Source organism: Erpetoichthys calabaricus, chromosome 10 (assembly GCF_900747795.2).
Source record: "Erpetoichthys calabaricus chromosome 10, fErpCal1.3, whole genome shotgun sequence".
Classification (NCBI taxonomy): domain Eukaryota; kingdom Metazoa; phylum Chordata; class Cladistia; order Polypteriformes; family Polypteridae; genus Erpetoichthys; species Erpetoichthys calabaricus.
The window spans coordinates 19,800,909-19,828,644 of NC_041403.2; the positions used below are offsets into that span (position 1 = coordinate 19,800,909).

Genomic DNA, 27,736 nt, shown 5'->3' on the forward strand with positions numbered 1-27,736 from the left:
CGATATGGAGAAGATGATCCGCTAACGGGAGAAGTCGAAAGAAGAAGAAGAAGAAGAAGAAGAAGAAATGACATCCTTCACATATTCTACAACTCTGTGATGGCCGGCGTTATTTTCTACACTGTAGTGTGGTGGGCTGGAAACATCACTTCAAGAGAGGCTCACCAAATCAATAAAGTAATTAAAAGGGCAAGTTCAGTTGTAGGACATATACTGGACCACCTGGAGTTTGTAGCAAAGGAGAGAATTAAAACAAAACTGAGTGCCATTATGAACAATGCTGTACATCTTCTCTGTGACACAAGAACACTGAGGACTTTCAGCCAATGAATTATTCAGCAAAAGTGTTTCAAAAATGCAGGAGGGGTCCTTTATACCAACAACAATATGTCTGTATAATGCCTCACTGTGACTGTGACAGCCAAGTCAGACATTTTTCTTTTTTACATTTTCTTCCTTCTTCTGGTGTGTGTTCAGACTACAGTGTGTGTGTATATATATTTATCTACGTCTTTATTTATTTACTTAAAGAGCTTCTGTAAAAAGCCAAATTTAGCCCAAGGATAAATGAAGTTCTAAGTGCTATCAAAAGTAATGTGTGCAAACTCCAGTAGTGTGACAAATGCCAAAGGATTCTTATTTAAAATGGCTCAGCCTTTTTTGCCTGCCTTTTGAGTTTTAGTCATGCTTTGTGTTTTGGGCATTACGTCAATTTTGTGCTTTCCTTTTTGCGTTTTGAATGCCTATGTTTTAGCTACACTTTTGGGATTTCAGACAACAGAAAATGTTATTTTTAACCGCCTAAACCAGATCTGCATCGTCACTTTGGCTCAATCTGCACACCTATGATGTGGAATCTTAAATATCAATATTAATAGGCTGATGAGAAAAAGCTTCTGAAGGTACAGCCTACGTCCACAGTACTACATTTCCATTTAAAAACACAAACATTAGTCTCCATTTTTGCCTTTTGTTCGCACTAATGGTGTTATTAATTCCCAAAAGAGAGGTACGATTACTGAAAATGCTTGCCTGCGTTTGTAATGTGATTGGGTGAAAATGTATTTTGTCCCTTTGTACAACGCCGTTTTGATTCTTGTTGCCAGGACTGCCCAAGAGTGGGCGTGTCCTCCAAGGTTGTGGCCTTGTCAATCACAACACAAAAGAATAAAAGGTCATTGGAAGGAATACTTTCTCATCCAATTATACCGATTCACAAACCCTTCGAACAATCTGAACTCCTTACTTTCATTTTGTTTCTCTGGTTTTTGAACTCTTTGCCACACTTCTTGAGTTCGAATTTGGCTTTGGTTGCCATATTGTGGTTCACCTGGTTCTGACCCTCACTTTGTATATTTGACTCTAATCTCATGGCTTCTGGGCAGAATTGCTGCTGACAGATATGCCCATTTCACAAATTCAACAAATTTATCCATTGATTTACCAGTAGCAAGCTCCAAAACGATGCCTATAATTCATTCTTTTAATACCTCCCTCCACATTAATGAAGGCTTTACTGTGCAACACCAGTACTCATGTAGCTTGGAGTGAAGCACTTGTTATTTGTTCTTTTTGCATTAGTTAATGGGTGAGTATTTTTCTGCTGTAATTGTAGCTTGATTTCAAAGTTTCGATTTTCCTCTGCTGGGCCTCAGACTGTGGATAAGATTCACTGAAAGTGCCATGCTTCGGAGAATAGTTGCACCTCACATTGAACTTTTATGGCGGTGACCGTTTCATTGTAGATTATGAAGGTCAGATGCACATTTTAGTATGATGGCATTATAAAGACACACTTTTAGGTCCATTTTCATTGAAATGACGACTCTCTGTATCACATTTTCTCTGAAGATATGTTGACAGTGACACTTTTAGCTAGTTAGCTAGTTTTGCTAGCTAACTCGTTTTGATAGCTACAGTAACTTGCAATGTGAATGTTGATTGTTATTTCCTGTCTAATCAGTAAAAGTTACATGTACAACTATTGTAGATTCTCATGAGTAACAAATATTAAATTAATTTACATGATTATATGCACTCATTTGGTCACCAGAATGAACTCAGTATTGTAACCTTTACATTGGGTAACAAAAATCTTTTCACATCTGTCTACTACATCAGTGCAGATTTTGTTGAACTATAAGAACCTGAAATCAGCAGAAATTATAGAAACATTTATGAAATGAAGGTCTAAAGGAATATGGATTGGCAATTATTACTGTAAGCAATATGCATATAAAAAGAGATGCGTCAGACACGGCAGTGTAGTCGTCTCACCTGCTATCAATGAGCGGAGTGTCTTCTTGCCTCTGCACATTGAAGATGACTATCTCCCCATTGTGCATCCCGACAGCCAGCAGGTTAGGATTTCCAATAGAGAAGTCCAAAGATGTCACACCACTCTCACAATGATAGACACGCTCTGGCCACTTAGCAAAACAAGTGACACATCATTAGTGCTATTCATTTTTTTTTTATATTTTCAAATTCATTTATAATATGGACTTATTTAAGAGTAGTTTTTTAAGAGGAAGGGGATAAAACTATAAAACAGGAAACGTGAAAAAAGGCAGGAGTTGTCTCAACTTACCATGGGATTTTTCAGGGACCAGCAACAGACAAGGCCGCCTTTCTGATCCCTAAAATCAAATTCTCCATAACCAACAGCAAGGAGATCCTAGAAATGAAAATATCCAGTGTTTTTTTGTTTTATAAAGAATATATTGATAGTAGTCTGATACTTCTACCCTTTTTGTAGCAGAGGCAAATATTTAAAATTTATAGAAAAAAAATGTAGTAGTACAAGAAAGGAACATCAAATTATAATCAGAAACTACAAGAAAAAGCCTAATACTACACTATAGACTATAAAGACAAGATCGTCCAATGGAGGTTTCTTTGTTTTTCTTATTTTCTGAAAATGTTCTAATTTCCTAGGGATGTATATACCCAAATAATTTTGTCTTGTCCTCCAAGTTCCCCAGATCTCAATTCAACTGAGCATCTGTGGGATGTGTTGGAACAACAAGTTCAATCCCTGGTGGTTCCCCCTGGTGATTCCACCTTGCAATTTACAGAAGTTAAACAATCTGCTGCCGACATCATAGTGCCAGATACCACAGGACAACTTCAAAGATCTTACAGAGTCCATGTTTCAGTTTGTTTGCACATGGAGGAGTAATAACATATTAGGCAGGTGGTCATAACAATTTGACTCATCAATGCATGTGCCAAAATTTTAGCAAGTTACTAAAAGAAGGATTACGTTTGTGTAAAATTGTTATATTTTGAAAACTATAGACTGATGATATTAAGTTTTCATTTTCCTCAACTGAAACAGGATGAATTATAAGTCAATTTAACTACAGGAGCAATTTATACTGAAAGTATTCATAACCTTAATGCATCAGTTTCAGTCAGCTTATAACTTAATAGTAGATGGAACAAAAAACAGTACCAGTGCCACAGAATCAAAAACTGTTTCAGTCAGTTTATAATCTGGGAATGTAGTACTAGGGTGTTGTACCGTGTCAGCCATTATGAATGTAGAGAAAAGCCAAGCAAAATGACACCTTTTATTGGCTAACTAAAAAGATTACAATATGCAAGCTTTCAAGGTAACTCAGGCCCCTTCTTCAGGCAAGATGTAATCAAGATGTAATCTGGGAATGGAAAACAGTGAGGAGGTGCACATATATGGGATCAAAAGACTTTGAGCTGAGTCCTTCATCACATGAAAAGCTAGTCAATCAAATGTGTGTAATGTCATATGTCGTGGAGCCCCCATGTGGAATTTCAATATAAATAATGGCTTGTCTGAAAGACCAAAGAAAGAAACGAAAAGAAGCAGAATGACTAGGAAGTGACATCTGAGACAAAAACATGCCAGAAAGAGAAGAGAGACCATTTCTTCTGAATGTTAGCGAACGTAGCTTATGTATCACACAAACTGCTAAATTAAAAAGCCGTCCAAGATGACATCCACCATTGAAAATGCTGATTTTTCAGTAAGCTTGTATCTAGACTTTTGCTATCTGTTTTATATTCTATTATTCTTTTCTTCTATTGGTACAATTATACTTAAAAATAAATATCACATTGCATTTACATTTCTATACTTTGTCTTTATAATTTGAGTGACTGAAGTAAATATTAGGGCACCTGGTGGGAGAAGATTGCTGCTTTCGTGCCCACAGGTTTATCAAGGTTGACAGGTCACATCTTTCTATTATATAAAAAAATCTTGGGTCGAGATGCGACCTTCTCGGAGAGACACTTTGACGTCAAGCGAGACTAGACATTACAACCTTAGGAAGCAAGACCTGTGAAACGGTGACTTTTGCACGTCACGCCCTACTTACAAACAATTTAAAACAAGTTGACAGACATCTAACCTTGCAGTTGTTGGAATGCTTTTGGCAGACACGCTTCATGTGCTCCCAGCTCTTAAAAATGTTATACGTTCTAGATAGCACGTGAACGACTAAGCAAAGAAGAAAGAGCAGCATGTCGAAAAGAGACATGAAAGCGTTGGAGAGAAAAGAAGGCAAAAAGGATGCACAAGAGAATAATAATAATCTCTGTGCAAATTCAGAAAATAAGGAAAGTAATAATCAGCCCAGACGTCCCGCAAGAGACACTTTGACGTCCCACAAGACAAAGCAGTTGAGACCAAAGGACAGCTGCTGTACAGGCTTTTAAATGATCGACACGCACGAGAAAGTCAGACAATTGAGTCAGACTCAATTTTGGTGAATTGCGATGCAGCCTTCCTTTTTGTTGCACCCCAGAAATGCCACCTTGCACCCCCTGGGGGAGCAGGCACCCCAGGTTGGGAACCCCTGCTGTACGTGATATACCTAAAATGCAAGGGTGCCATGCCAATAATGTTGACCATAACCATATTATGTGACACATCCAGTCGATTTTGCGACTTTTGTATCAAGAATCATGGTTCGCTTGCAGGAGCGATTTACTTGCACTAATCAGAGACAGAGTCTGCGGGCCGAGGGGAGGGGGAAGCGTGACGTCAAGAGTGAGGAGCCTGGCAAGGCCCTCCTCACTCACACATCAGCCTCCGTTCGAATTGGTCTACCTCTGGCCACATTTTGGATCGTACCTTGCCTCTGCTTAGCTAGCAATACCTATTTGTTTATTGATTTTTAAAGTTTATCCTGTTTCACTACTACACGGGTGGAGCCGCGGTGGACAGCTAGTACTGTATATACAGTACAAGAACATGTGTTTGTTGCTATGAGTAGCTGTTGAGTAACCTGACACTCCCTATATTATTTATTTATTTGACTTACAAAAAAGAAACCATAATATATACAGACATAGTAAGTATACCCCATGAAATGATTTTGTTCTTTTTTAACATATGTGGACATATAAAAATGTAATCTTCATTTAAACAGTATCTATAAATAAAGGTGATGTAATTTAAAAACATGCCACATTTACATCTACTGTATAATTCAAATAAACATAAATGTATATTTCACATTTATAACTATCTCAGATATCTGAAATTAGAACTTGGTGCACCTGATCAGGTCCAGATGATTACAATATTCTTGGAGGAAACCATCTTATTTAAACCTCAGACATTTAGTTTGGTTTGCTCTTTTAATGTTGAAGTGTGTATTATCATTGAAAGAGTCCTCTGAGGCCTTCAAAATGAATGTTACAGATGCCTATGAGTCTGGGAAGGGATGTAAAAAGATCTCCAAACAACTGGAATTCAACCAGTCCAAGGTCCAGAAGATCATCTAGAAGTTTAGAAGATTTCAAACAGGTACCAACATGTCCAGGCCAGACCACTTCAGCAAATTCAGCCCAATAGCAGAATGCCAGATGCAGACAGAAGTCTCTAAGAAGCCCAAAATGTCATTACGGGACCTATAGGTAGAGTAGCTCTTGGCATTGATAATGAAGAAATCCACAAGTCTACCACTAAAAAGAGGCTGCACAAATTAGAGCTACAGGAGTGGTGTGCAAGGAGGAAACATCTGCTGTGCTGAAAGAACTTCAGGCCAAGACTAAAGTTTACTCATGAACACCTAACCAAGGAATAGGATTTCTTGAACAGTGTGGGCAGAAGAGGCAAAGATAATGTAGCATTATTTGACCACTCTACCCGAAGATACTGTATGTTCAGTGAAAACCAACGGCAATATTTAACCAGAACAATCTGACACCAACTAAAGCATGCTGTAAAGGATGGTGGCGGAAATGTTACGACTTTGGGCTGCTTTGCTGTATCAGGGCCTGTGCAGTGCACCACTACTGAATCTACTAGGATTTTTTCATTGTACCAGAGGGTGCAGGATGATAATGTAAAAGATTGAAGCTCAACAGAAAGTGGAAACTTGCAACATGACAATGACCCCCAACATAGCAGTGAATCCAGCAAGGAATAATGGAAAAGAAATAAATGGGGGTTCTGAGACAGCCAAGTCAAAGCCCGGATCTACTTCCCTTTGTTGAAATGGGCTGTGCAGGCAAGTCACCCCTGAAACATTGCATAGCTGAAAGAATTCTGCATTGAGGAGTACGAAAAACTTTCTTCTAGTCAAAGTCAGTAGACATGTATAGGAGATGCGTATTTGAGGTTGCTTCTGCCAAAGGGGAAAATACCAGCTCTCGATCTAAGAGTGTACTTACTTTTTCTACAGATGGAAACAGCATATCTGTTAATTTTTTGTTGAATAAATGATTACAAGGTCAAATTGTTTTTATTTTTTTCAATGACATCACCTTTATTAAAAGATACTGTTTAGATATTTATATGTCTGCATATGTTAAAAAAGAAAAAAACATTTCATATTATGATTATAACATTCCAGAGAAGACACTCTGCTTCATTATCTAAATTCATTAGTTTTGTTAATTTGTGGTTAACTAACCTTGTTTATTTTATTCCAGGCCATGCTGCTTACGTTGTGACCCTTGGTTACCTCACATGAAAATGACCACAGACGATCTAAAGTTGGCGTTGTTGTTGCGGTCACTTCTGTAGGTTCTTCCTCAATTCCATCTTCCTCTGGAGGTTTACAGTCTGGATCTGTAATGTTTAAATGACCCTTTTAAAACAACTCCACAAAGATATAATGAAATCATTCAATAAATCCAGCCATTTTGTGACAATGTTGATACAGTTATTAGGACCATATAAATGAATAAAATCATTGGGGAAGGTTCCTGATTTTTAAAAAAGGGTACCACAGCTAAAGTGGGGCATATTTTAACTGCAGCCACACCATCAGGGACAGGAGTGGTCAGAGTCTACTTAAATAAAACAGGAAGTCCTCCACTTGGCCACATAGCCAGTGGCATCTATTCAAGAGCACTGCTGGAGGTGCCAATATTGGGACAGCCACTGCCCTTTGTAAAGAGTTCTCCTCCCAACCAAACCTATTTAGAAATTAGAACATTAGAACAATCTAGATGAGAAAAGGTCATTCAGCCCAACAAAGCTCACCAGTCCGTCTACTTAATTCTTCCAAAATAACATCAAGTCGAGTTTTGAAAGTCCCTAAGCTTCTGCTGTCTACCACACTTCTTGCTCTCTTATTCCAAGTGTCTGAGGTTCTCTGTGTAAGGAAAAAAACTTCCTAATGTTTGTGTGAAACTTACCCTTAACAAGTATCCAACTGTGTCCCTATGTTCTTCTTTAACTCATTTTAAAGTCACTGTCTCGATCCACTGGACTAATTCTCTTCATCATTTTAAACATTTCAATCATGTCTCCTCTTAATATTTTTTTGCTTAAACTGTAAAGGCTCAGCTTTTTTAATCTTGCTTCATAACTCATCACCTGTAGCCCTGGAATCAGCCTATAGCTTTAATCTCATTGGGCCAGACGTGATTCTCAAATGGTCAACCCACTAAAAAGTTTGTATTGAATAGGAGTGAAATCTGCTGCTGTAAAGGCTATGTCCATGGGGCTTCTTCCTAAAACTCCCTCCCCTGACATCTTCAGTCCATGCACTTTAAAACACCGGGGTTTTAGGGAGAGAGCAAAAGAAATTGAACAAAAGGACCTGACACCAAGAGAAATTAAAAAGCTAAAATTGCTGTTATCCATTCAAGACCTCAGTAGTACAAGGTAACTGAAGCTTTAATAATTAATTTGTATGTTGTAATGAGATCTGTGACAGAAAAGACAAACACAGACAGCCACATAATCCACCACAGCTGCTTGGTTCAAGGTGTTTGAGAAGTTCTTCTGTCTGCAATGATATCTTTTTGTCATTTTAGCTATTGCATCGCTATATGGCATAACAACAGAAAATGGGGTTTAGATAAGCATTGTGGTGTATGCATTCACAATGTGTTAAATGCTGTGGCTATTCTGTCATAGCAGGTTTGCATTTCCAGTTAGGCAGTAATTTTAAAATTCCCTTAGTTACTCGTTTATACGTATACTTGGAAGGTGGATGTTGTGCAGCCTTCTCCTTGATTGTAGCAGTGTTGTTAGACAGATTTGTTGATTTGGGTGTTTTGAGTACTGAAATCTGCATCTCCTTTGGATTTTTGTTATCAGCTCTCTTAACAATGGTCCTTATGATGGACATTTACTTCAAATGCATATTTTGCAGTTCATATTTTCACAAGCATAGTTGCCAAAAATTTCAGGATTATATTGACTACCACACTGCCATCATAATGGTGAACAACAGGGAGCATACACATAGCACCTGTGATGATGTATCATTCACTTTTACCACTCGTCCATTGATGCCACCGAAAGTCAATGTTAATCCGATGTTACAGGAAGATTTTTGTCTTACAATAGGTCATGTTAATTTTTAACATGTGCAATATGCTCTCTGCTCACATTTAAAAGTTTAATTAGGGTCTCTTTGGGAGACTATTTGGCTATAGACAGTCCACTCAATCAGAAGTTTGCTGACTGTTGAATCTGATTAATGAGAGCATCTCCGACCTCTGCAATTCAAAATCACTGCCCCCTACTTTAAGTGCTGCTTTCATGAGCCGTTGGATTGGTTTAGAAATGTGACACTCAGGAAGCTCAATAATTGTGTCCAACCAATTTTAAGCAAAATTCACTCATGTTTGTCTCCAGTCTTATGCTAAGGCCAGACTACTACAGCTTTGATATTAGAAATAAAAGCTAGTGAGGTCAGCTATGTAATGTATTTACTTGGGAGATCCAGAGGCAATATTGACACATGGCTATTGCAGTTTAACACAGAATCTTCCCCAATAAGTGACCCTACAGTGAGGTACACATAGCCATAGAAGTATATATCATTTCAGATGCAAAATTAATTCTTATTTTGATAAGTGTTTCTGAACCCTAGAATCAAAATAAACAGTATCCCTTTACTGCGTGTGTAACAGGTTTTAAAAACAAAATTAAAATGGACTGTGCCTTTTAAGATATGGAGCTGTCGGTAGTCCGCAAGTTTGGGCTGGAAAATGTTCTCCATTATAATCCTCTCCATAACACACAAGTTCTGCTGAAAGCTTTCAGATTTTAGGATTAGCTCTGGATCGGACGGTTCTTCTTTAGTTAACCCTGAGATAATGCTTTCAGCATCTACTCCTAAACTGGAAAGACTGGCTGGAAATAAAAGAGAAAAAATGTCAATGTTAATTGCTTTTCTTTCTTAATCACTCTCAATTTGTAAAAACCACACCGATTTATGATCTTACATATACTGGCAGAACTTATTATTGACATTGCATCAGTTCCTTTGCTTTCCTCAGGTCTGCTTAAAATTCTGGATGGCTGAGTAACTTTAGTAGTTTTGTTATCTTCTTTACTTGCTTCTTCTGCAAGGAACGTATCATACATGTCCCAAATTGTTGCCATTGTAGCTGTATTGGTGTAACACAGAAAACAGAGATGCTGTTTGTCAGCTGCATAATCATTCTGAGATTTGATCTACTGTGTGCAGCATACGCACCAACAACATACCTGCCTCTGCTCGGATGATTTTTTCACACTGGACTTCTTTGCATTTTGGGGCATCGTTTAAAGTCTGCATCATCCGATCCACATACAGGTCATTTCCTAGTCTGTTTTTACATAGCTCAACATAGGCTTGTGTTCTGAGCCTAGAGGTCAAAATAAGACACAGGAGAATGACCCAGGGTATAACTAAGTCCCAAGGACAAGACAGAAAGGAAAGAGAAAAAGGGTGACACAGGCATCTAGACAGGTTTTGTGTAATCAAGAGTGTCAGTACAGGTTCCATTAGAGAGGTCCATGCCCTGTGTGCGTGTGTGTGTGTGAGAAAGGAAATAAAGGCAATCAAGGGGTCACATAATTATTTTTGGGGAAGGTAGTTATTGTGTGTGAAGCATTTTGGTGTGCAGTGTACATTAAAAAGGAATATATAGTATTTGTCTCAGAAATATCATGAACAGACGGCTGAAATGTTTAAGTAAAAAGATAACAAAGTTCTAGTTGGTGGTTTAAGAAACTGGCTGATGTCATGTACACAGTAAGACTTTACAGTTGTCACGTACACAGAAATTCCATGAAAGGATAAGAGCTGAACTGAAAGAGATATTGAGCAGTACAAAGAATGTTGAAGAAAGAGACTTTTATTTAGGTGTATAAGAGGTGTGTAAGCTAACAAACCAATCAGAGTAAATGTCACATGTTGTGTAGGCATTAATTCAGCACTGTTATGTAAATTCAATTGTTTATAAATATCGGATTGTGTCTTTGTTCTCTGTACTTTCTTTGACACCTCTGTTCAGGAAACAGTCCCTTAACAGACTGCTGGAATCGGGTGCATGAACAAGCTTCCTCCTGCCTGGTTTTTCATATATGATGGGATCCTGGTTGAACCCTCAGCATCAGTCCGTAATTTGGGTGTCATCTTTGATCAGGTTCTTACTTTTCAACCACACCTTAGCTCAATAGTACAGACAGCTTTTTTCATCTTCACAACATTGCTCATCTGCATTCTTTCCTCAGTATGAAAGGCACTGAAACACTCATTCATGCTTTCATCACTACCCGTCTGGACTATTGCAATGCGTTGTTTTATGGCCTAGTGACTAAATATATCAATAGATTACAATATGTTCAGAGTTCTGCTGCTCGTCTACTTACACACATTAAAAAATCTGCTCACATCACTCCTGTCCTTTATGATTTGCATTGGTTACCAATCTTTTCAAGAATCAAATATAAAATTATTCTTCTCACCTTTAAAGCCCTTCATGGTTTTGCCCCTCATTATCTGTCTGAGCTGCTGCTTCCTTACATTCCTGCTCATGCATTAAGATCATCGGACGCTAACTTACTCACTGTACCTAAATACAGGTTAGTAACTACGGGTGGCAGAGCTTTCAGTGTGATGGCCCCTAAAATTTGGAATGCTCTTCCTCTCAGCCTTTGCGAGGAAAAATCTATTATTCATTTCAAAATCCTGTTAAAAACACGTCTTCAATGAGTATTATTCATTTTCATGTATGTAATTTCTATTGTCTTGTTAATGTGTTTATTGAATTGCAAAGTGTCCTTGAGTGTATGAAAGGCGCTACATAAATAAAACTTATTATTATTATTATTATACACATACACACACATATATATACCTATATACACTGTATATACATATATATTATATTCCTAGTTCTGAATTGCAATCTGATTATTTAGGTGGTTACCTACCAGGTAACGCTTGTGGTTGGTTGGCCAGTCGGCAGACTTCTGCCACGTCCTCTCAGTTGCGAGAAGCAGCTCATAGATATGTGATACAGTAACTGCCAAATAATGCAAAGACTACACCACACGTGTTTCGCTTTATTTGGGGCTCTTCAAGTGTATGTGGGGATTGAACCTTGGACATCAGCGCCTGAGGCGTTGTGCCACTGTAGCTGGTTCGCTTATATGACAGGGTGTAGATTGGAGTAGAGTATTACATTCATGCTTGGACACGTGTGGCTGCCACAGGTACTTGCACACTTATCTTCACTAATGGTGGTACTGCTGATCGCAGTGGCACAATGATTTCTGAAGTGTATAGAAACATCTGCTCAAGTTCCAATCAATGCCTCCAATCTCATTGGATGGCAATTCATCCTACAACAAGATAATGATTTAAACATACTGCTAAGGCAACAGAGACATTTTTCAAAGCTAAAAAATTGGAAATTTCTTGAATGGCCATGCCAATCACCTGATTTCAATCCAATTGAGCAAGCCTTCCATATGCTGAAGAGAAAACCTAAGGTGACAAGCCCCTGAAAAAAAGCAGGAGCTGTAGATGGCCGCATTAGAAACTTGACAGAGCATCATCAGAGAAGATCCTTAGCACCTGGTGATGTCTATGAATTCCAGCAGACTTCAAGCATTCACTGCATGCAAGGGATATGCAACAAAGAACTAAATATGACTGTTTTAATAGACCTGCCATTGCTGTGTCCCAAACATGCCGTGAAGTGGGGAGACCATGTAGACAAAGTGTTGTAATTTCTACATGGTGTTACCGAAACATATGCAAAGACTCCTAAATGAAAGCCTGCAATGTGCCCTTTAATCACGTCTGAGTTGTTTGATTTGTGATTTTAAACTATGGAGCAGAGAAGGAAAAATGTGTCTTTGACCCAAACATTATGAAGGGCACTGTAAAAACACATCTGACCTCAGGACCCCAAATAAGAAATTGATAATGAACATTCTGAAAAGAAAATAACCAATATTAAGTAACTCTAAATTAAAGTAGCATGTGTGAAAAGGAAATCAAAAAATCCCAAGGAGGCTCACATAAACACATGGAAAACATGAACACTCCACACAGGGGCCCTCAAAGCCCAGAGTCTGTGAGCCGACAACAGCACAGTGCTGACCTTCAGCAACATTTTAATTGTACATAGTGACTGTAACTAAAATGCGATAAAATGTTGTATTCTGCACTGGCAATGTTTTTATAACTGTGGATTCTTATTCACTATCATTCAAATGGTAAACCTAAGCTATTGCACCAATCTTGCCTTTTTAGTAGCAATTTGAAAAGATAAAGAAAATTATAAACACCCAAAAGGCTTACTTAACGGTTTCAGCTTCCTCTGCGTCAGTGGATATCATGGTAGCTGGCATGTCTAAGATCCAGAGAGTTTCAGTTTCAGTTAAGTATACATCAACAGTCTTGTCCAGCATGTCCTCTGTAACAATGTCTTTTACTTCTTCTCGTCTGATTTGAACATCTAGAAACAAAATTCACAAACCATTAGTCACAAAAGAATTGATAAAACTATTATTTTTTTATCCAGAAAACATGAGAGAAAATTACCAAGTAATATTTATTGTATACATAGTTTTGGCTTGTTTATTTTTGTGACTACATACAAGTCTTGGTATTTTTAAACTGAGGTGTGGATTTGGTGACACAGTGGCGTAGTGTATGAAATCTGCCTTTAAGTATCCATCTGTGTCCCTGTGTTCTTGTTGAACTCATTTTAAAGTAACAACTGGGATCCACTGCACTAATTCCCTTTATAATTTTAAAAACTTCAATCATGTCACCTCTTAATCTCTGTTTGCTTTAACTAAAAAGGTTCTAACTAAACTAAAAACTCCTTCAATCTCCCCCCATAGTTCGGACATCTCAGCCTGGTCACTCTTTTCTGGAGTTTCTCTAGCGTTGCTGTGCAGGTGCTACCTCACTAGTGTATAACCTCTCTTGACTTTTAGTCTACACTTCAGGATGCTACATAACTTAACATCCTATTAGCTTTCTTGATCACTTCTGTATACTGTCTTGTTCTCATAAGGTGTACTTTTGATTTTCAGACCCCCACTGTGTATTCAAACCTCACAAGTTTACTTTCTACGTGTAATACTTTACATTTACTGACAATAAATTTCATCTGCCACAAATCTGTTCAAGCTTGTATGCTATCCAAGTCCTTTGGTAACAAGGCATTAAAAATAGAAAAAAATAATTTCATGCCTATATTTCAAATGCATATTGTCAATGTATTATGTAGTCTACCATTAAAAAACAATTTTACGACTGGAAACAGTAGGTTTTAATTATAAATGCACAAAGTTTGAAGTTTAAACATAAAACACATATAATAATTCATTGTTACATTTTTATAATTATTTTACACAGGTCTGTGACTATATTATAAGTAATATGGCTCTGTACTTTGCATTTCTGTTTGTAACAAAACATAATGTGTTTTCTACCTTTGTAAATATAGTTTGGTTCAAGGTACAAACTTAATATTTTCTTTAACTACAAAATTAGGAACAATATAAATACAGGCATGAAACAATTTTTTTCCATTTTTAATCCCCTCCAGGAGGCGCTCTCTTAGAGCACTTTTAGCAACAGGCTCAGTCCATCATGGTGTGCTAAGAAGCACCTCTGGGGTCTTTTCTGCTCACTTTTATCAGGTAATGCTTCCTCCAAACATCCCAAACTAAATGCTGATACTGAAAGTTCTTTGTGTAATTTCTACACAATATGCATGATTTATGTATTGATTAATTGATTGACTTATTGTCTGTGACAGATATTAACAAGTCATTCAAGAAGTAACACCCTGCCCCACCACCTATATTTTTCAGTCTCAGTACCAGCTGGTATTTAAAATCCTTTACAAAATCTTGAGTTTAACTCACAAATGGATCCAAAAGGCCATGCAAGTTATCTGACTTCTCCTTTGGAGAAGTGCTTTCATTTGGAGAGAAGATGAGGATTGACTGGAAGTAAATATCCTGGGGTGGGAACAAACTGGTGAGCCAAGACTGAAAAATATAGGTGGTGGGTAGGGGTTTTACTTCTTGAGTGACTCTGTATATTTTCTTTTGTTGTTGTCATTTTTTATATATTATCACCTAATATATGTGTCAACCTCAGACACACCAGTTTAATGTTTGCTGAGGAAGTAAATCAATATGTGATGAATCAAAGAATAGTTGGTTATCTGAAAGTTGACTAGGGAGAATTCAAACTCCATAAGAAGTAGCGGTAGAGATATTAGATTTATAGTCTCATACTATTGTACTTTTATCGTTTATCATGAGGAACTTATTAACAATAAAAGGGCCATTTAGAGGCAGGTCTTTTTCCCAATTCAACGATTCAGAGAAAATATTTTCTTGACATGAATGTGCTCCTCTAATTGTGTACTAAATGAAATCTGCTTGTCAAACTGCACATAAACAACAGTAGTATAGAATGAAGCCAGAAGTTACCTGAAAGACTTAGGGAAATAACACGTTTTGTTCCCGGTTCTTCAATTTCCTCATTCATTGATTCCACTGTGGATCGACTTGATTTAGAAACGGTACTGCTTCCTATAATAGACCTGAAGATGAAATGCAAAAATCTTTGAAAATGTATTTTTTAATTTCAGACATTAGACATCAAAACTAATGCAATTTCTCCATAACCCATTAAAACTGGATTTTTTTTTGGAAAGTAACTGGCCTCCTATTCAGGAAAATCAAATTCCGGGATTATGCTGAACTGTAGCAAGCAGCCAGACTTTCCTTTTGTCTCTAACACTGTCCTTTATCATACCTCTGCTGTAGTCTTATACTTCTAATACCTTGTCTTCTCACTACTGAATGACTGTTGTTCATCTTTCCTTCAAGAATCTTAGATGATTCTTATTTTAGGCCATGAGATCAAGAATCAAGGTACCATTGCAAATATCCTGGTCTATCATGTACATGCAAACTCAAACTAAAGTAATTGACAAAATTAATACCAGTCAAGTTACTGTAATATCTGTAGCTCTGGGTAGCTTCGATCCACCCATATTCTGCAGTTCATCCAGGTGTGAGACACGGAGGCAGAGTATAAGCAAAGATGCCCAGATGTTCCTTTTCTCTACCACCTCCACCAAGGGGTCACTGAGCCATTTCCAGACCAGCTAAGAGATATAATATCTTTATTGTGTCCTGAGTCTGCCCCCTTGATCTACTCCCAGTTGGAAATGCACAAAATTCATCCACAGAGAGGCATCCTAACCAGATGCTCAAATCAAATCGACTGGCTCCTTTTGATGCAGAGGAGTGGCGGCACTACTTTGAGCTCCTCCTGAATGGCTGCAATACTCACCCTGTCTCCAAGGCTGAGACCAGATACTCTGTGAAGTAAGCTCACTCCTGCTGCTTGAATCCACAGTCAAGCTGTTTTGGTCACTACCCAAAGCGTGTGCCGTCCATAGGTGAGGTCAGGGATGTTGATCAACCAGTCCATCGAGAGCTTTGCCTTTCACCTCAGCTCTCCCTTCACCATGACTAACTGGTGCAACGTTCACACGACTACAGACTCTGTTCTGATCTGCCTGTTAATCTCCCACTCCCTTCTTCTCTCACTCATGAATAATACACAGAGATACTTGAACTGCTCCACTTGAGGCAGCAACTCATCCCAAACCTGGAAAATACACTCCAACTTTTTCCAGCTGAGACCCTTGATCTCAGTCTTGGAGGTGCTGATCGTTACCTAAGCTGCTTCACACCAGGTTACCAACCACCCCAGTGCACAACTAAGGTCACAGCCCAATGAAGCCAGCAGGACCACATCATTTGCAAAAATAAGAGATGTGATCTTTACGCCAAAGAACTGCACTTCCTAAACTCCCTGGCTGCGCCTAGAAATTCTGTCCATAAAAATTATGAAGAGAATCAGTGACAAAGGGCAGTCCAACACCCACTGTGCATGAGTCCGACTTACTGCCAGCAATGCCAATGAGTGAACAGTCCACAACAGCAGGCTAGATATTCCATAGTCCTGAATCACCCCTAACAGTACACACTACAGGATGTGGCTGTATGCCTTTTCCAAGTCCACAAAACACATGTAGACTGGTTAGGTAAACTCCCATGAACCCTCTAAAACTGTTTTGAGCATAAAAACTGGTTCCAGTTTTCCGTGACCAGAACAAAATCTGCCTTGTTCCTCCTAGATCCAAAGTTCGATCAACTGCTGGACCCTCCTTTCCAGAAACCTGACTTAACCCTTCCCTAAAATTGGAACACACTTTCCGGCCACTTTTCTTAAAGATAGGGACCACCATCCCAGCTTGCCAATCCAGAGGCACTGTCCCCGACCTCCACCCTACCACAACTGAAAACTAAGGACAATATAAATTCACTAGGGGGCTCTGCCCCCTGCTCGCTTCGCTCGCCAACCCCTGGCATTGGGACATGACAAAGAGTGAGATGTATGAATGTCCATGTCCAAAAACGGGTTCAGAGAGGTAGATGCCAACCTTGTCCATGGTTTGTCCTTGTGATTTGTTGATGGTCATGGCAAATGCAGGTTTAATGGGGAACTGTCGCCGTTTCAATGTAAAAGGTAATTCTAGGTCAGAACTTGTAAGGTCAATTCTAGGAATGAGAACAGTATCGTTAGCATGTGATCCTGTAAGAACTGTTGCTTGAATAACATTGCGTGTCATGGTGTTGACGACTAACCGTGTGCCATTGCATAAACCCTGTTTTGTGTTAAAGGTTTCTTAATAGCATGATTATTGTTCCGTTTTTAAGGGCAAGGTTGTGTTGTGGTAATCCGGCTGGGTTAATAGTGTTCAAATATTCTAAGGGGAAATTTATATGTCTGCGGTGGGTTGGCACCCTGCCCAGGATTGTTTCCTGCCCTGTGTTGGCTGGGATTGGCTCCAGCAGACCCCCGTGACCCTGTGTTCGGATTCAGCTCGTTGGAAAATGGATGGTTGGATGGAAATTTATATGTTCATTGTCGTCATCAGAGTCGACTTTGTCAGAGCTTAGAAAGATCTGTGTCTCTCCAGGAAGTAATGAAATGATCTGGTTATTAATGTGATTAACATTAATATTTTTTGGACATAATATAGTGCGTTGTGTTAAAAGGGGTATTTGGTCTAATGTGATTGCTGTTCCAAATATGTCTTTTACTAAGTCGTCTGAGATAAAGGATTGTGGAATTGAAATAATATCTGGGTGAAGTCCATCTGTATTTGTGAGTGTACCATTTCCCAGTTGTATTAGCCAACTGTTATATTCTGGATCTGGACATCGCATGTTTTGTACCAACTGTATTGTTTTAAAGCAATGCCAATTGTCTGCGTATTTTAAGGTGGACTGAACAATAGCTGAGCGCATGGCATGTGGAACAATAGCCAAGCATTGTCTAAAATCTCCTCCTAATAAAAGAACTTTTCCTCCAAATGGAATATTATTATTCATCAACGTTTGTAGAAGTTTATCAATGGTGTTGAGTAAGTGACTGGATGCCATTGTACATTCATCAATAATTATCAGTTTTGCAAGACGGATGTCTCGGGCATTGCTACTGTGAATGTTCATAGTGGATACTGATGTCTCTGTGATTGGGAGCGGTATTTTGAATATTGAGTGACATGTACGACCATTTATTAACAGATTTGCTGCCACTCCGGTTGTAGCAGATGCGATAATCATCTGTTGTTTTGCAGCAAAGAAATGTATAAGTGTTTCATAAAGGTATGTTTTTCCGCTTCCTCCAGGGCCGTCAAGAAAGAAGCATTTGGGTATAGGGCTGTTGTCCTCCGTGGCATGAATAATTTTGTGAAAAGCATCAGATTGTAATTCATTTAAAGAGGAAAGTATAGTTTGTGCAATTCGTTCTTCTTGTTGTAGATCAATAGTTGTGGAATTTATATCCGGTAAGGAATCTGGAACATTTGGTAAATGGAAGTTATCCAATGTATACCCAAGGAGCATAAGAGCCAATCGAATGTCGTGTAGTGCATAGGCTTCACAGTCCATGCAGGAATCATTTGTATCATGAAGCTTGTGGCAAATATCTTCAATCATTCCCATTTTGTTTGTATTCCAGAGGGTCAAAGGATTTGATGGTGATGAGAAGGCACAGATATAAGCAAATAGTTGTCGAACTTGACATGGCATTGAATAGGATATCGCATCGTGTAGAGTTTTTTGCCAAATTGTATCATCTAATAAATATCCTTTGTCATTTACTGCCTGTTGGAATGTCTGACAGAGTTTGATGGTGCAGCCATCCCGGACAGTTCTAATGTCGTGAAATGATGTAGCTCCGGTTTCATGTTGAAGAAGTAATCGAAGGTAAAACCTTTCAGGTTCTTTAATACTGACAGTGTACATTCGTCCTATGACATTATCACCGTGGTGATGTCGTTTTCTCCAGAAATTGCCATTGTCAATCCAAACATAGTGAACAGGAATTTCCCAATATTTCCAACGGTGAGCGTTGGGATCGTTTTGATTGAGTTTAAACCACGCAGTTAGTTTAGTATCTTTTGTGGCTGCTCTCTTTGCCGCTTGTACCTCATCACCTGCATGAAAACAGACAGTTTGTTCGTGTTCCTAATGAACCGGTAAGCGACATATTGTGTGGCTCTGATGGTGCATAGGAAAGCAAAATATTCTGACGCGCTATTTTTTTCTTTTTTTTTATTCGCCTCCGCTTTGCGCAAAGTCCGTTTCAGTCTACGCCGTGCATTGTTTGTATCGAGCCTTGTCCGTTTTTGTATGTCGGTCATTTGAGCTTGTTGCTTTTCGCGTCTTGCTTTTTTTTTTCTGTCAGTTCATTTGCGCGTTGTTCACGTCTCTGTTCATTTATTCTGTCTCTTCACTCCCTTTTTTGTATGTCTGATACGCGAGCTCTTTCGGTTTGAAATCGTGCTTCTTTCGATGCAGCACTTTGACACGTGCGCTGAATGCGTCTACGTTCATTGTGTCTGTCCATTTGGGCACGTCTCTGTAACGGTGTCACTTGTGCTTTGCGTTTTTTGATCCGAGACATTTTTTCTCCCGGTGTTTCAGAAGCGCGTTTTATGCGCGCGGTCTATTTTCTTGTTTCTTTCGTGTTCGTGTGTTTGTTCCCATTATCCTTTCCGAATCGTTTTGTACCCGTGACCGTGTATTCATGACTTGTTTCTTTCTCAGCATGCGAAATATGGATAAGTAATAAGGAGGACCGCACTCACTGTTAATATGTATCCTTTTCTGCAGTTGAACGGTTAATAGTGCTTTATTGAAAGGACATCCACCTATGCTGACACCTATGCCGACACCTATACTGCCTAGTGTGAAGGTGTCGACGTTCACTTTAGAATATGTGGCTTTGGGTGTCACTTCTTATGGATGTGTGGGGGGGATTGTTGTTGCGCGAGCGTCTTCTTTCTTTTTGTGTTCCTGTGTCTTGTTTGAATCCCCCTCTTTGTGTGTGTCCCGTCCCTTGCTTGTAGGGTCCCTGGGGCGGTTTTGTGTTCTTTTTTTTTGTCTTCCATGGGCTTGTTGAATCCCCCTCTTGGTGTGTGTCCCGTCCCGTCCCGTGCCTGTAGGGTGGGGGGGGGGTGTGGTCGTGCCTTGCTGTTGTGCACTCGTCTGTTCTTTTTTTTTGGTGTGTTTAGTTTCGTGTGCAATGTCCTTTGTCGCCCTCTTTTGTCCGCCTTTCTCCGACTCTCGCGGACTCTTTTTGTGCCTGCGCCTCTCGCGGACCCTCATCCGCCTCTCTCGCCCTCTTTTGTCCGCCTTTCTTGGCTCCTCAGCCAACTCTCGCGGACTCTTTTTGCGCCTGCGCAGTACGTCTTTTTGCAGCTACGGCCCATTGCCGGATGTGCCTGCGTCCATCATCCGGTTTAGCATTCTCGGTTAGTAATATGGATCCTCAGGACCCTGCTACGGAGGTGTTTTTCACTTCCTCAGTGACCTCAGCTCTAGTGATGGAGAAGTCCCCCTCTGAGTCACCACTTCCTCAAAGGAAAGCATATCAGTAAGATTTAGTCTGTAGCTTTAACTCACAAATACGACAGAACTCTCCCAAACCTATTTAATCCTATTCATAAGATGTGGAGGCCCAGAGGTGATCCTAGTAGCATCATGTTGCAAGGCGAGAACAAATCCTGGATGGAGTGCAAGTCTATTGCAGGGCCTGCTTACACATACCCATGCCCATCTTGAAAACCAAAAACGTGACCGGGTGTCAGGATTTAAAACTAGAATAATGGATCCATGAGGGAGCAGCTCGGTCCACTGTACCTCCACCCTCATAAAAAGACATACAAAAACACATCATCATTTTTCATTATTTTCACAATACCTTGTAAATGGTCCTGCAAAGCTTGTATTCATTCCAGTTTGGTACATTGAAATCGTAGACAGAAAATCTGGGGCAGTAATCATGGAGGCATCCTGAGAAGCAAAGAAGTTACTCTGTTTGGGCGGTGGAGCATTGGGGTCAGGATGAAATAATGGTAGGGGGGTAACATCATTTCCTTGTTCATCAAACACCTGCGAATAAATAAGATGACAATAATCAGCTTGGTGAAAAAAAAAATGAGGCACTGAAAAATCTGCCTCAACTGTTTATACTCTCGGGTTAAATGGAGTTACAAGATTCTTGCAATTCAAATTTTTTAAGCTTTGAATCAACCTTAAAAAATCTAAACAACATGGTGTTGCACTCAACTTTGACAGTGCTCATTGTTCAGTTTTCCACTTAGTAAGACTAACTTGTGGGAACGAGGGTAGGTGTGTTCCAATGTGTCATAATTATAGGAGCTTAGCCTCCAAAAGGAAATGGTGCCTACTTTGCTGCTGATGCAGCAGAACTATTGTGTTCCTGTCATTAAATAATCAAGTTCAGAAGAAAGCATTCTAATAATTAGCCCTGCTAGAGTACCCCAATTGGCAGTGGTCCAAAACAGTCGCTATTGTGTTCAAAAGAATTTCTTGTAAAAGTGGTCACTTGTGCTTAGTGCCAGTGTCTGGTGGTACCTTTTGATCATTGCTGTAAATAGTAAAATGTCTGAATTGGTACTGGAAGCCTAGGGACTATCTGTGAAAGAGCACCAGGCTTGAAGGGCCACTAAAAGCTAAAAGGGGAGAGGGAGACCATATCTTAAAAGGGGGAAAGTGCAGAAGCAGGGGTAAAAAAAGAATGGTCAGCGCCAGAGAGAAAGACATCAGGTGAATCCGGGTTCATTTTTATGGAAGGCAAGAGGAATTGTCAACACAGAGAATCCTTTTCCTTTTATGGTGAATTTGGGAGAGGGCCTGACATGTCTGCGTGAAGAGACGGTGGATGCTAGATATTTACCTGGATTTGAGGTATGGCTCGGCAAACCCCTCACCATAATAGACATTAAGAAAACAATAATTCTATTATGGACATTTGAAGGACATTTTTCCATTCTCTGTTAATTCTTTACAATAATTGTTTTTTGTGTATTAGTAGTTATTTGTTGAGTGATTTATATTGTAATCTGGGGTTCCTGCAGTGTGGAATTTTGTCAACAGCGGCTTAAGTTGTTGTGTATAACTCAGGTGGACACATTTGTTGGCACCCTTACAGCTCATTGAAAAAGTGCTATCTGCCTTGAGAAAAGTGATTAAATGGAAAACCACAATCCCCAGTGTATTCCTGCATGCCTTTGATATGTCATCAAGTAAAGCAAAGCAAGTGTGACAAGAGATCAAGTGTTACTTATTCTACAAAGATATTCTAAAATGGCCTGGACACATTTATTGGGACCTGTATAATTTGAATATATACGAGTGTGCGCAAATTCTAACTCATAATTGTGCACTCAAACCAATTTATAAGCGAAGATATTTGAGAGCTTGTTTGTCCTACCAAAGCTTATACTGGACTATGAAGAAAAAGAAATGAAGGCACACACACACACACACACACACACACACACACACACACACACACACACCAAAAATAGATCTGTCGATGTTCAAAGAGGCATTACACCACCACTGTACCAATCTGTCTGTCTATGCAGTTGGTTTACTTCATTACACCCAATGTGTTCAGTTCTTAAATTAAATATTATTGAAATTGTTCACTTGATTGTCTGTTCATGTTCCTCTATATTTATGTGTGTAAATAATGCATATTATACAGTATAGAATCTCTTTAAACACACTCTAATGGTCGTTGAAATTTTCTACGTTGTGGTGTGCTGGGTTAGTAAAAATCACTTTAAGAAAGGCCCACTGAATCGGGAAGCTAATTAAAAGGTCAAGCTCAGTTACATGACACACTCTTGACCCCTGGAGGTCATAGCAAAGGAGAGAATTAAAACAAAACTGAGTGCCATTATGAACAACGCTGCACATCCTCTCTCTGACAAACCAACACTGAGGACTTTCAGGCAATGACTCATTCAGCAAAAGTGTGTCAAGAAATGCTACCGGGGTCCAAGCCAAGTCAGAAGTTTTCATTTTTTTCTGTTGAAATTTTTCTTCCTTTGTTAGTCACTCTGGTGTGTGTTCAGACCACTGTGTGTGTGTGTGTATATTTATTTATTAATCTATTTGTGTATTTATAGAGCTTCTGTAAAAAGCCAAATTTCCCACTGGGGCCAAATAAAGTTTGTTCTATTTTTCTTAAGTTAATGTACTTAATGCAGTGGTAGCGCTGCTGCCTCGCAGTTAGGAGACCCATGTTCGCTTCCCGGGTCCTCCCTGCGTGGAGTTTGCATGTTCTCCCCGTGTCTGCGTGGGTTTCCTCCGGGCGCTCCAGTTTCCTCCTATAGTCCAAAGACATGCAGGTTAGGTGGATTGGCGATTCTAAATTGGCCCTAGTGTGTGCTTGGTGTGTGGGTGTGTTTGTGTGTGTCCTGCAGTGGGTTGGCACCCTGCCCAGGATTGGTTCCTGCCTTGTGCCCTGTGTTGGCTGGGATTGGCTCCAGCAGACCCCCGTGACCCTGTGTTCGGATTCAGCGGGTTGGAAAATGGATGGATGGATGGATAATGTACTTAATTGTATATTATTGTACAGTACAATTGATTGTATTGTATTGTAATATCTTGTATTGAGTGATTTTCTGTAACATCACTAATGTGAAATTAACTTGGAAATACTATATGGTCCATTGCACACTGATTTTTACTCTGGTCAGAAGTTTGTTAGTTTGCCGGCGTACTGTAATTGTGTTTGCTATGTAAAGGGTCTCTAATGGTGCACAGTGTTAACTTCATGGAACGATATCAAATGAACTGGTGCGTATGGGAATTGCAAGATAGCATAGTCAAGCATATTTTTTTCTGTCGATCACCAACTTAAGCTCTTTATCTATAAAGAATGGCAGCTCATACTGACAGGTTGTATTCAACGTACATATCAAACATTACAATTTTCAGTTTGGCAGAAAAGTGTTGACTTATTGGATTTATTCAACAAAAACTCAAAATATTTCCCTTTAGTTGCTTTTTAACAAGGGGAGTAAAACAAAAAGAGCTTAGTGCCTTCAGAACTTATTCAGACCCTTTTGCATTTTCACATTGTTATTTTGCAGCCTTTTGCTAAAATTGTTTAAATTCATTTTCCCCTAATCAAACAACACTCAATACCACATAATTACAGAGAGAAAACAGGATTTTAGAAATTTTTGCAAATGTATTAAAAATATAAAGTGAAATATCACATTGACACAAGTGCTCAGGCCCTTTACTATGATACTTGAAATTTGTATTAGGTGCATCCCCTTCTGTTAATCATCATTGAGATGTTTCTACATCTAGTTTAGAGTCCACCTATTGTCAAGTCAATTGATTGTACATAATTAGGAAAGGCACACACCTGTCAATACAAGAGTTGACAATGTGCACCAGCGCAAAAAACAGGAGGTCGAAGGAATTGCCTGCAGAGCTTAGAGACAGGATTGTGTCAAGGCACAGATCTGAGGAAGGCTACAAAAATAATTCTGGTGGCATTGAAGGTTCCCAAGAGCAGAGTGGCTATCCTAATACTGAAATGGGCTAAGTTTGAAACAACAACAACTATTCCTAGAGCTGGCCACTCAGCCAAATTAAGCAATCAGCAGGAGAAGGTTCTTGGCCAGAGAAGTGAACCCATAGTCACTCTGGCTGAGCTCCATAGAACCTGTGTGGAGATGGGAGATACTTCAGGAAAGACAACTACAACTGCAACACTCCACAAATCTGGGCTTTATGGCTGAGCAGTCAGATGATACATTAAGTCTACTTGGAGTTTGAAAAAAGGCACATAAAGGATTTTTAGAGTAAGAAACACAAGATTTTTTGGTCTCAAGAAACCAAGATTGAACTGTCTGGCCTCAATTCTAAGTGTCACGTCTGGAGGTAAAAAAAAGCAGCGCTCATCACCTAAACAACATAATTCCAGTGATGAAGCATTGTGGTGGCAGCATCATGCTCTGGGGGTTATTTTTCGGTGGCAGGGATTGAAAGACTTGTCTGGGTTTTGGGAAAGTGGAATGGGGCAAAGTACAGATGTATCCTTAATGAAAACCTGCTCCAGAGCACTCTGGACCTCAGACTGGGCCAAAGGTTCATCATCCAACAGGACAATGACCATAAACACAATGCAAAGACAACATAGGAGCGGCCTAGAGACAACTCTGTGAATGTTCTTGACTGGCCTGGCCTGAGCCCAGACTTGGAATGAATCAAACATTTCTGGAGAAACCTAAAATTAGCTGTCCACCAAAAGCTCTCCATCCAACCTGAAAGAACGTGAGAAAATCTGCACAGAAGAATGGCAGAAAATTCCCAAGTCTATGTGTATGAAGTTCGTTGGGTCAAACACAAGAAGAGTCCAGGCTGTAATCAGACAAAGGTGCTTCAACAAAGTACCAAGTACATGGTCTGAATGTTTGAGTCAATGGGGTACTTCAGTTGTTTTTTGTTTTTAATAAACCTGAAAACATTTCTAAAACCTTTTTTTCATGCTGTCATTATTGGTATTGAGTGTGACTTGATGAGGAAAAATGAATTGATTTGAGCACAAGGGTGCAAAATAACAAAATGTGTAAAATGGAAAGAGGTCAGTGCAGTGCTTGAGTTGACAGGCAATGTTTCATCTTCTTGTACACATGATTCTTTGTTTTTCCATCTATCATGAGTTGAAAATCTGATCCATTGACATGGCTAAGGATGGCTACTTATTCACAGCTCTTTATTCCCTAATTATTCGCAGCTCCATATTCAATTCCAGCCAGCTATTTCTGACACTTTGTCCATATTTTGTCAAGCTGCAGTGGGCACCTGGGTTAAAAGGACTGGCAAATTTGGCACACTTCATTATTTCATGAATGACATTTACAGTTAGGTTTAAAGGGCACTGTAAAGCGTTAAAAAGTATTGGGCCACCGCAATTGTCAAACTTCTGTAAAAAGACGGCGGACTCTGATAAGATTCAGTTGAACTTTTCGGGTGCCTGGGCTAAAATGACTGTCAAAGTTGGCACACTCCTGTATCTAATGAATGGGATTTACTGTGATGTTTAAACAAAGTCATTAGTTTTTTTTTCTGAAAAGTGTCTCAACTGGGGTGGCCCAACACGTTTTAACCCTTTAATGTGCCCTTTAAACATCACAGTAAATCTCATTCATGAAATATGGAAGTGTGCCAGTCCTTTAGACCCACTTGGACCAGGAATAGCTGCAGCTTGACAAAGTTTGCGCAAAGTGTCAGAATTAGCTCTCTGAAATATATGAATGTAGCGAATAAGCAGCCAGGGGAATAAAGAGTGGAGAGTTTTTCTCTGCCTGACCCCAGACTAAGATGGCTCAATGTTGTAAAATGTCCAGATAAACTTCAACTCATCAAGCGTTTAGTATTTAACCATGTTTATTGATCGCGTGGGGAAATCAAAGAATTACTACAATAATAAGCCTGAATGGGTTATGTGTGTCTTATTCACGTGTAACCTGTAACCACTTTTCTTTACATCCTTTCCTACCTGAATAGCTTGTTTGCCGGTTTGAAGTGACCCTTTATCCAAAAGTTTGCTGTCGGCTTGCAAAACAACGCTCCGCCGACTGGATGAGCCCGTTACGCTCCTGTTCATGATGCTTTGGTTGTGTTTTACGGGCGCTCCTGACTGATAGATGCTCGGCATTTTAGGATTTACGGAGAACCTTGAAGAACTGTTAAAAAGAGAATAACTTTACCAAGTAAGTAGAATTGACAAACCACACCCTCCAAACGCAAAGGAATTTTCAAAGCAGACTTCCCCGCGAGACCTTTTTTTTTGTGCGATACTTACGGCGTAACTTTAACCACTGGTTTCTTCATTTTAGCCGTACCGTTGGACATGGTCACATAAACGTCGCGTTTTTATCTCGGTAAGCGTTGACTGAACAAGACACTTTGCCTTTGTTTCCAGTCGCCATGGAGACGGACAAAGCCTGCCAAATGATTGGTTGCCGGAGAACCCGCCTCTCGACTTCCGCACCTGATTTACAGACATCCACGCGGAGCACTTGCTTAAAGACGTGCTACTGTTAAAACGGATAAATAATTAGGCGTCTTTTAACACCAAATCCAAAAAAAAAAAATCTTTGGCGATTTGCTGCTGTCAAATGATGAGTGACAGAGAGTGCAAACAATCAAAAGAAGATATAATTGCATAGGTCGGCTAAACATGAACCGAAACATTCGATTAGCCGTGCGGTAACACAGCACAGCACCTGCCATTTCGTGTTTTAATAGTTTATTTTGCGAAAAAAAAAAAAAATACTGCTTCATTCCACTTTTGTCCTTTAAAGTCAACTATTTAATTCCATCCTTCCCAAATCCAAGTTCACGATCTTTTTTTAATTGAGAGAAATAACAAAACGGTTGCACATACAATTTAAAACAGTTTTCTGCAAAGCAAATTGCATGAGGATGATGATTAACATAATTTAAAAAGATAATAATTACAAATGATGGGAAAAAGTCATTTTCTAACACGCATAGTCCTGAATAAGGTTACGGGGTCAGGTGGAGCCTATC

The 27,736-nt window shown here is 39.4% G+C and overlaps 1 protein-coding gene across 1 annotated transcript in view; it reads right to left on the bottom strand.

Annotated features, from left to right (window-relative positions):
• dnai4 (dynein axonemal intermediate chain 4) overlaps window positions 1-27,124 on the bottom strand; it is a 65,672-nt gene extending 38,548 nt beyond the window's left edge. The window contains exons 1-11 of the mRNA XM_028810980.2: window positions 27,006-27,124; window positions 26,700-26,886; window positions 21,063-21,253; window positions 15,200-15,312; window positions 13,041-13,197; window positions 9,950-10,089; window positions 9,685-9,849; window positions 9,401-9,592; window positions 6,909-7,066; window positions 2,591-2,677; window positions 2,278-2,429 (exon numbers count right to left, since the gene is read on the bottom strand). Coding sequence (XP_028666813.1) covers window positions 2,278-2,429; window positions 2,591-2,677; window positions 6,909-7,066; window positions 9,401-9,592; window positions 9,685-9,849; window positions 9,950-10,089; window positions 13,041-13,197; window positions 15,200-15,312; window positions 21,063-21,253; window positions 26,700-26,886; window positions 27,006-27,055 — 1,592 coding nt within the window. The 5' untranslated portion in view covers window positions 27,056-27,124. The remainder of the gene's footprint in view (window positions 1-2,277; window positions 2,430-2,590; window positions 2,678-6,908; window positions 7,067-9,400; window positions 9,593-9,684; window positions 9,850-9,949; window positions 10,090-13,040; window positions 13,198-15,199; window positions 15,313-21,062; window positions 21,254-26,699; window positions 26,887-27,005) is intronic.
• Window positions 27,125-27,736: the final 612 nt, after the last annotated feature.